The sequence below is a fragment of the Apteryx rowi genome, unplaced genomic scaffold (assembly GCF_003343035.1).
Source record: "Apteryx rowi isolate R43461 unplaced genomic scaffold, aptRow1 scaffold_67, whole genome shotgun sequence".
Lineage (NCBI taxonomy): Eukaryota > Metazoa > Chordata > Aves > Apterygiformes > Apterygidae > Apteryx > Apteryx rowi.
In genome coordinates, this window is record NW_020450949.1 from 766,212 (window position 1) to 775,251 (window position 9,040).

At 73.2% G+C, this 9,040-nt stretch overlaps 1 protein-coding gene across 1 annotated transcript in view; it reads left to right on the forward strand.

The window, feature by feature from the left end:
• Positions 1-2,697: 2,697 nt before the first annotated feature.
• PLEKHG5 (pleckstrin homology and RhoGEF domain containing G5) overlaps positions 2,698-9,040 on the forward strand; it is a gene marked incomplete at its 3' end in the record, with an annotated part of 9,845 nt that continues 3,502 nt past the window's right edge. Inside the window, exons 1-7 of the mRNA XM_026085431.1 lie at positions 2,698-2,769; positions 7,054-7,186; positions 7,267-7,369; positions 7,482-7,542; positions 7,677-7,768; positions 7,877-8,013; positions 8,098-8,222. Of these exons, the coding sequence (XP_025941216.1) occupies positions 7,141-7,186; positions 7,267-7,369; positions 7,482-7,542; positions 7,677-7,768; positions 7,877-8,013; positions 8,098-8,222 (564 nt within the window). The remainder of the gene's footprint in view (positions 2,770-7,053; positions 7,187-7,266; positions 7,370-7,481; positions 7,543-7,676; positions 7,769-7,876; positions 8,014-8,097; positions 8,223-9,040) is intronic.

A 9,040-nucleotide genomic window follows, 5' to 3' on the forward strand; every position in this document is an offset into this window, starting at 1 on the left:
GCGCGCGGCCGCAGCATGTTTCTGTACTGGAGGAAGCGGGGCGCCTATGAGCTGGAGACTTTACCCGCTGCCCTGACGGAGCTGGAGTACGGAGCGGTGGAGCGTTTCTCCTGGAGCTCCACCTTGGACATCATCGAGGATCTCGGCGGTAGGTCGGAGCCGCGGCATGTGGCAGGTCGCTGGCGGCTGCGAGCGATTGCTGTCTGCCGGCGCTCAACGCGCCGCGACGAAGCTTTTCCAGCCCTTGCAAAGGGGCTGAGAGGGCGGTGTGCCGGGGACGCGCTCCAGCCCAGGGACAGCGGGGGAAGCCCTCGGCTCCGGCTGGGAGCTGGTGAGCTCGGTTCGCTCCCGGACAGGCAGCAGTCTCCCAGCCGATGACGGGACTGCCTTAGTGTCCTTAATGCCCGTACGGGAGAGCCGGGTGCAATGATGCAGCTGGCAGCAGTGCTCTGGGCGGTGGCGGCAGCCGGCCAGCCAGGGAGAGGCGCTGGGGAGGACACGATCCCTCCCCTGCTCCCGGGAAGCGGCCCTGGGTCGGCCCGCTGCCCCCTGCACCCGTGGATCAGCTCCGATGCAAGGCACCGGAGCTCCTAGTGTGCACGTGGGCTTCGGGTGCCGCGTTCGGGACAAGCGGGGGCTCCCGGCGTCCCGCCGCCCCACCGGGCTGCGCCGCTCTGCGCTCTCCGCTGCAGCCGCGGCTGCACAGCGGGGTAACTGTGTTCAAGTTTTTGGTGAGCTTGAAAAACTTTCCTCTCGCTCATGCGAAAGAATTTCTTATTTGTTTCCGTTATTATTCATAACAGGTCAAGTGCAATGATGGTTGCGGCGGGGCGGCCAATGGCGCGGCCGTTACCAGGCCGGCGGCGCCGCGGGCGGCCGGGGACAGAGGCTCATTGTGCGCGCGGGAGCGCAGGCCGGCGCGTGGGCAGCGCTGCGGCACGGCACGCTCGTCCCTCCCGCGTGGAGTCGGGAGCCGGCTCCGCTCGCACCCGGCAGCGCTGCCAGGAGGGTCCTGCACCACGCAGGGATGCTGGATCCCGTTCCCGTGGGGGGAGGATGGTGCACGGCCTCAGCACGACGTGCACCTGGGCAGCACTGCCAGGAGGGTCCTGCACCATGCAGGGATGCTGGATCTGCTGGATCCCGCTCCCGTGGCAGGAGGACGGTGCACGGCCTCAGCATGACGTGCACCTGGCAGCGCTGCCGGGAGGGTCCTGCACCACGCAGGGATGCTGGATCCCACTCCCGTGGCGGGAGGATGGTGCACGGCCTCAGCACGACGTGCACCTGGGCAGCACTGCCGGGAGGGTCCTGCACCACACAGGGATGCTGGATCCCCTGGATCCCGCTCCCGTGGCAGGAGGACGGTGCACGGCCTCAGCATGACGTGCACCTGGCAGCGCTGCCGGGAGGGTCCTGCACCACGCAGGGATGCTGGATCCCACTCCCGTGGCGGGAGGATGGTGCACGGCCTCAGCACGACGTGCACCTGGGCAGCACTGCCGGGAGGGTCCTGCACCACACAGGGATGCTGGATCCCCTGGATCCCGCTCCCGTGGCAGGAGGACGGTGCACGGCCTCGGCATGGCGTGCGCCGGGGGCAGCCTGGCCTCTTCTCCCTGCTCGCCAGCCCTGGCCCCCGACCCGGGGACCGCTGGCCCCGGCTGCTCAGGGTGCCATTCCCTGGCTGCTCCGCAGCTCCTGCGCCGATTCCCGGCCTGGCAAGCGCGTTTCCGTGCCCGGCTGCCGGTGGCAGCACGTCCTGTCTGGGCCGGGCGGGAGGAGGCTACGCGGCGCTGGCAGGGCTCGCCGGCCCCATGTCTCCCCGTCGGTGCTGGGAGAGCCCGGCCCGCGGGGACCCCTCCGGGCAGGAGCCTGCCGCCCCACCGATGCTTCGGCGGCGAGGAGCGGAGGGGACGCTTCCTCTCCGGGCCTGGGGCACCTTCTCCGGGGCTCGTCTGTAAATATGGACCCGTTTCCCAGCTGTGCGGCCAGGCCGGGGGCGAAGGACCCATGGGATCGCGGTCCGAGCGCGGGAGCGCCGGCCGCTGGCTCCGCTCGTGGAAACCACGGTCTCATGTTTCCCTGGCTCAGCCCGGCTGCCGGCGGCCTTGATTCCTCCTCGCTCCTCCCCCGTGGCCCGGGAGGGCAAAAAGGCGGTTTTTCCGCAGACTAAATCTGACCCTGGCCTTGGCTGCGGGCCCGTTCCCACCGCGGGCAGCGCCGAGGCTGCTTGCGCTGGCGCAAGGGGAGCGGGAGCCCCCGGAGAGGCCGCGGCGCTCCCAGGGCTGGGGCGCTCCGGGGACGCCGGCGCCGCGGGCTCTCGCTGCGAGCGGGGATCGGCCGCGCTGCATCGCCTGCGCCCGTCCGGGCTCCGGACCCGCGGCCTCCTGCCGGAGGGACGAGCCGGCGCCACGCCGGCCCGCCGGCGCTGGGGGCCCCTTTGGGTACCCTCGGCCACCACAAGTCTGTTATTTTTAAACTATTAAACATGGCGCGTAACAAAAGCCTCCAAAATAGGATTTGTGCTGAAGGCCGATTTAACTGTTAAAGCTTAAAGCGGCTTGTCGGCCGGTCCGGGGCTGCCGGCCGCGCTCCCTGCCGCGGGGCCGCGGCTCTGCCGTCCGGGGCAGCCTCCGGCTCCGGGTGCGAGCCGGCGCTGACGGCGGCTCCCGTCTCCCTCTCCCCGCAGACGAGCGGCTGCCGGCGGAGGAGAAGGGCCTGCGCTGCCAGAACCCCGACTGCCCCGACAGCCGGAGGGCCGTGAAGGTAGGTGCCCGCTCGGTGCCGCGCTCCCGGCCGGAGGCACAGCAAGCGGTCCGCCTTGCAGCCGCTGCCCGGAGCAGCTCTGGTGCTGGGCCCGGTCGCTCTCCGCGCTTCGGTTTTGCTTTCGCGGCGCCCGGTCTGCGACGCTCGCTGCAGCCCGGGGCAACGCGGCGCGGGCCGCTCCGTGCACCCGTCCTGCTTTCCCTCTCCCCTCCACGAAGCGGGGCGAAGGGAGGCTCTTGTCCTCTTGCTCCGGCTCTCCGACGCCTCCGGCTGCCAGTAAAACCGGCCTGCGGAGCTGCCTGGCCGGCGGCCAGGGGCCGGCGTGCCGCCAGCGCTGCGCGTTGGTCGTTCAGGAGGAGCCGCAACGCCAGCTGCGCTGCTGGGAAACCGCAGCTGCTCTTTGCGTCGCTTATCCTGCACGAGCGGGTTTTCCAGAGGGCAGAGCCACCTGGCCACCGAGGCTCCCTCCGCGTGATGGGGCCGGCTCGCCGGGCCCGCGGCTCGGCCTCGCGCGTGGCTGCGGCGCAGCGTGCCGCCGCGCTGCCCCCCGGGTGGGCGGCAGGGACGGCGGCTGCCTCCTCGGCTGTGGAAATCAGCAGCGGCTCCGCGTGCTCGCCCGCCTCCGCAGCGCTGCGGGAAGCGTCCCGGCCGGCCGGCCGCGGCAGAGGAGCTGGGGCGCCGGGACAGCCCCGGGGCAGGCAGGGTTCGCCCACAGCTGGCTGCTCCGGCTCCCCTGCGGAGCCGCAGGCGGACAGGGACAGGGAGCTGCCGCTCCATGCCAGCACGCATGGAAACCCCCTCGGTCCGCGCGGCTTGGTGTCCGCAGGCTCATGCATGGGCTGGGGTTCAGCTGCGCGGCCTCAGCTCCCCGTTTTCCCTAATCTGCTGTAATTCAGACTAATCCAACGGAGCCCGTCCGTCCTGCTGGGCGCGGGCAGAGAGCCAGCGTGCAGGTTGGCGCAGGCAGCGGCGGAAGCGCCCCGGGAGAAGGTGCCTCCTTGCTGGCGCCGAGCGTGCCAGCCGCCGCAGCGCGGTCTGGGGCACCTGAGCCGTCCCGCACGTGGCCGCTCCGCAGGGTCGGCGTGCTCGGTGCGGGGCGCCCCGGGCGCTCGGCGCGGGCGGCGGGGTGGCAGCGTGCAGCCCTTGCAGGCTGCATTTGCCACGTCAGGCCCCAAGTTTGCTGCGCCGGCGCTGCTGCGCGTTTGGCCAAGCTGCGCTGGGCGCGACCCGTGTGCCGGGGCCTTCGGTGAAGCCAGGGAACAAAACTGCCGGGTTCGCGGTAGGCTGCAAGGCGCCTTGAGCGTTAGGCGGTGCCCTGCGAGTGGAAGCGCCTCTCTAATCCCGTTGGTGGCTAATGCGAAGCCTGAGTGGATTTAGGGTCCCTTATCTCTGGCTGCTCGACCTGCCGGCCTGGCGCAGCACCGGCTCCGGGGCCGTTTTCCGCACGCCCCGCACCGGCTCTGCCGGCCGCCGCAGCCTCGGCGCGCTCTCGGCGCACCGCCTGCCCGCCCGCCTCCCGGCGAGTCCGCCAGGCTCCGGCGGGAGCCCTGGGAAGCCTCCGCCGCCCGGGGAGGCTGCTGGGGTGCAGCTCCGGCGGAGCGGCTCGCAGCTCCGGCGTCCCGGCTGCCTCCCGCGCGCCGGGGGGGCGCCTGCCCCCGGCTGGGAGGTCGCCGCGGGAAATTCCTCCGGCAACAAGGGGGATGGTTGTTTAGTCTTGGAAGCTTGGCAGCACCGCCGGGAGCTTTTATTCTGTGCAGGCGAGTGGAGCTGCTCTGTTTATTGAAATTAGGCGCTGGCTTTCGAGAGCATCAAGAAGGAAGCAGCGGAGCGGTGACCTTCCGAGGCGGCCGCTCCGGCTGGAGGCTTCAGAGGGATTTGCTCACCGGCGGGATGACAGGGAGCCGGGTGGCCGCTCCTGCTCCGCCGGCCCCGCGCTTCCCCGGCCGGCGGCACCGCTCCACACCGGGGTGTTTGCTTGCTGGCAGCAGCAGCGTTATCCCAGGCACTGCGGGGTTTGCCCGATTTGCTCTGTTTCCGTGTGACTTGGTGACTCACCGGCCCTGGCGCGGGCAGGAGAATAGCCCTGCTGCTGCTGAGCGCCGGCGCCGCGGTCGCTCGCTCCAGCACGAAGCGGGACGCGGCTCGTGGTCTCGCGTCCTGGCTGAGGGTGGACCGGCCGCCGCTTGCTCGGCCCTCGCGCTCGCTCGGCTGCACCCGCCCGTTAGCAGCGTCCTGACCCGGCGCCGCGGGAACAAGCGCTGTTTTGCCGGTGCCGCGGAGCGCAGAGGGCAGGTTTCCAGGCCGCGCTCGCCGCGGAGATGTGTCACGGCCAGTGTTTGCACTGGTGGAGCGGAAGTGTAAACACGCTGGGAGCGCACACACGTGGCACTGGGCGCCGGCCGCGGGGGCCCGCGCGGCCCGAGCAGATCTCCGCGGCGCGGGGCAGCGCGGCGGGCGGCACCTCTCCCACGACCTGCCGCCGGTGACGCCCGGGAGGTAGCGCGGGGCCGGGGAGGCTGCCCGGGGGGCGGCGCCGCGGGAGCTGGCCCCTCGCGGGGCGCCCGGCGGGCGGTTTCGCCCCGGCACGGGAGCTGCGGGGCGCTGGCGTCGCAGGGGAGGTCGCGGCTGAGCAGCGCGGCTCCCTGCAGAGCGCGGGTGCTCGCTGCGCGCGGTGCCGGGCAGGACGCGGGGCTCCGTGCGTCGGCGCCTGCCGCTTCCCCGCGCTGCTCTCGGGCTCGGCGGCTGCTTCGCGATGCGCAAACGCACAGGCAGGCCGGCAGCTTTCTCCGTCCTCGCGCAGGGCCGTGAGCCAAGCCAGCGGCCCGGTTCGGCGGGGCCGCCGGGTGCCTGCCGCGGGGAGCGTGCCCGAGCAAACGAGGAGCAGATCTGGGGTGAATTTCCGCCTTACTCACTTCCAGCCCCCGGGCGCCCCACCTGCTGAGTCAGAGCGGAGGCGCCTCCGGCTGCTCCGGCAGGGATGAGTCAGGGGCCCCGTGCCGCGGGGACGGGGCTGCCGCATTCCCGGTGCTGGGCGAGCACGCTTCGTTCCCCAGGGAGGTGAGCTGGGCTCGGCTGGGCTGGGCTTGGCTGGGCTGGGCTGGGCTGGGAGGCGCCAGGGGCCCCAGCCACAGTGCCGGCTCACAGGAGGCGGTTTGTCCCTCCTGTGCCTGAGGCTGCGGGCGCTGCGTTAGCCTCCGCGACGGCTGTGAGCTGCAAGCGCGCAGCTCAGTGCTGCGGACGCTGCACCCCGTCCCCGCTGCGCCTGCACCGGCGCTGGCTGGGGCACCATCGCCTCCTGCTCCGTGCAGCCCTGAGCTCGTGGCTGGTGGTGGCTCTGCCCGGGGTGAGCCGTGTGCGGCAACACCGTCCCTCGCGCGTCCCTGCTCTGCATCCTGGTGTCGTGGCCCTAGGGCCAGCCGGGAACGGGTGCCTGCTGCATCCGTCCATCGCCTGAGCTCGGCGGCCGGCGGCGCCGCAGCAAATCCCCCGCAGCTCTGCCTGCGGCCCCTGAGCTGCACGGCACGCGGTGGCTGGGCGAGCCCCGTCGTTGCAGCGGGGGCTGGAGGGGCGCGGAGCTGCGCTGGCCCCGGTGGCCTGGCAGGAAGGCAGGCAGGAAGGCAGGGAGCCTGGAGGCACGCGCTCTTCCTCCTGGTGCGGCACGGCGCAGTGCAGGGCCGGCCCGTGCCTGCCCGGGGATGGCTGCGGGGGCCGATCTGGGGACCCCTTGCTGCTGGGCACACACTGCATGTGCCAGAGCGGGGAAGCGCTGCCGCTACCTCTCCGCCGGCATGCGGGTGCCCTGGCACGATGGCAGCGGCAGCACCGTGCATGGCAGCAGCAGCAGCTCCGTGCCCACGGCACAGCTGGAGCGCGGGAGCCGGGAGCACCCATGTCCCGGGAGCGGGGCCGTGCCCGCAGGGGTCGCGGGCCGCGCTCCACGTCCGGGGCCTGGCCAGGTTTAAAAATAAACGCCTGTGAATGCCGGGCCGCAGCCACGGCCGCGGCCGGGCGCACAATGGGAGGAAGCGGGCCGCTCGCGAGCATTGTTCGGCCGCAGACGCTCGCTTCCTTCGCCGTGCCGCGGGGGCCGCGCTCTCGCGGGGGCTCCGCGGCGCGCCGCAGCCTCCCGCCGCCGGCCTCGAAGCCACGGCCCCGGGCTCCCGGCTGCCGGCGCGCTGCGCGCCCTTGGCGGCACGGACGGGGCAGCGGGGCTGCCGGCGCGCTCCGAGCGCCGCCCGTCCCGGTGCCGGTGCCGGCGGGGGCTGCAGCGCGTGTGTCCCCCAGGTATGCCACCACGCCGAGTGCCAGCAGCTGAACCGCGGCAGCCCGCTGAGCCTGTGCGAGGCCTGCGACGGCCGCTTCCACGGCGCCATGCACTTCGACGGGCACGTCCGCTTCGACCTGCCCCCCCCGCAAGGTGAGCGCGGCCGGGCTGCCGGGGTGCCCGCCGGGCACGCCGCGAGCGCCCGCGCCACCCGGCCCCGCTCCCCTTCGCAGGCTCCGTCCTGGCCCGCAACGTGTCCACCCGCTCCTGCCCGCCGCGCACCAGCCCGGCCTCCGACCCGGACGAGGACGACGACGCGCTCGCCGACGGCAAAGGGTGAGTGCGGGCCGGCGGCTCACCCTGCGCGGCCGCCCCGGCTCCACTCCGCTCGGCTCCGCTCGGCCGGGAGCGGGCGCGCGGGGTGACCGGCACCTGCTCCTGCCCGCAGGGACAAGAGGAGCTCGGCGCTGAAGCTGCCCAAGAAGAAGGCTCGCCGGAGGCACACGGACGTAAGACGCCGGCTCCTCTCCCTATCGACCCCCAGTCCGTGGCGGCGGGGCCGGAGCCGTGCCCGGCGCCCAGAGCCATGCCGCAGCCTCTTCCCAAAGCCTCAGGCTCCGAGCTGGCACCTCTCTTCCCGCAGGACCCCAGCAAGGAGTGCTTCACCCTGAAGTTTGACCTGGACATCGACATCGAGACGGAGATCGTGCCGGCCATGAAGAAGAAATCCCTGGGGTGAGTCCACCCGCGCGTCCATCGGTCGGTCAGACGGCCGCGGGGCTGCCGGAGCACGGCCGGCCGCGGGGCTGCGGGAGGCTCCACGCAGGGCTCGTGCCTCCGCAGGGAGGTGCTGCTGCCGGTGTTCGAGAGGAAGGCCCTCGAGCAGAGCGAGGTGGACATCTACCTGGACCAGTCCAACACGCCGCTCTCGCTGCACTTCGAGGCGTACCGCTTCGGGGGACACTACCTGCGAGTGAAGGGTGAGGGGCGCGCGCGGCGCGGTGCCCGGCCGCCGCAGGGCTGCCGACGCCGCCGGCGCTGACCCCGCTTTGCTCCCGCCGCAGCCAAGCCCGGCGGCGAGCTCAAGGCGGACCCGGCAGCGAAGGACTCCCGGTCGGCCAGCCTGCCCATCCTGCGCACCCCGGGCACCGCCGCCACGCCGGAGCGCCGCGAGGCCGCCGACGTCCTGGTGAGCGGCTGTGGCGGGCGGGCAGGGCTGGGGTCCGCGCCGGCCGCTGCGGCGGGGTCTGCTGCCGCGTCTCCCTGCGCGGAGACCCGGATGCCGTTCCCGACGGAGCGGCGCCGCCTGCGCGCTGCAGCTGCCGTGCGTGCCATCCCAGGCCTGCCCCGCGCACCCTGGCCCCAGATAAGCCGCGGGATGGGCTGCGTGCCGCTCTCTGCTGAGCAGACCGGCACGCCACCGGCCCTCGCACGCAGATCGGCACTGCGGTGCCCAGCTGGGAAGGGCGGCCGGGCACTGGGCTCCCGGGGACGTGGCAGCAGGGTGCGTGCTGGGGCCCGGCAGAGCGGGGCAGGGTCCCTCACCCGCTCCCGGCGAAGGGCTGCACGTGCCGGATGCTGCTCTGCCGCCAGCAAGCGGCTGGTGCCAGCCCTCGCTCCGCTCTCCGGCTGCGGGGCCGTGTCCGCGACGGCCCCCCGCGCGGCCCGTGCCGCCTTCGCCAGGACCGGTGTCCTGGCCGGGGCAGCGGGGCCGTCCCGGTGCTGCCGGTGCCCGCCTGGCCGGGATCCAGCTCCTGCCGGGCTGCAGCGGCCGGGGGGCTTTGATCTTGGCCAGCGGATTGCCGGGATCTGTTTAGCTTATCTGGCGAGGAGGGAAATTGGGCTTTCTGCGCTGGCCCCACCTCCTTTTGTTCGGAGGAGCCGGCCAGAGCCTGCCCGGCCCCGGCGGTTCAAGTTCGGAGCGCGCCGTGGCGGCCGGCGCCCCGCGGGGATGCGCTGCCCCGCGCGGTGGGTGCAGCCGCGCTCCCGCAGCCCCGCTCCCCGCGC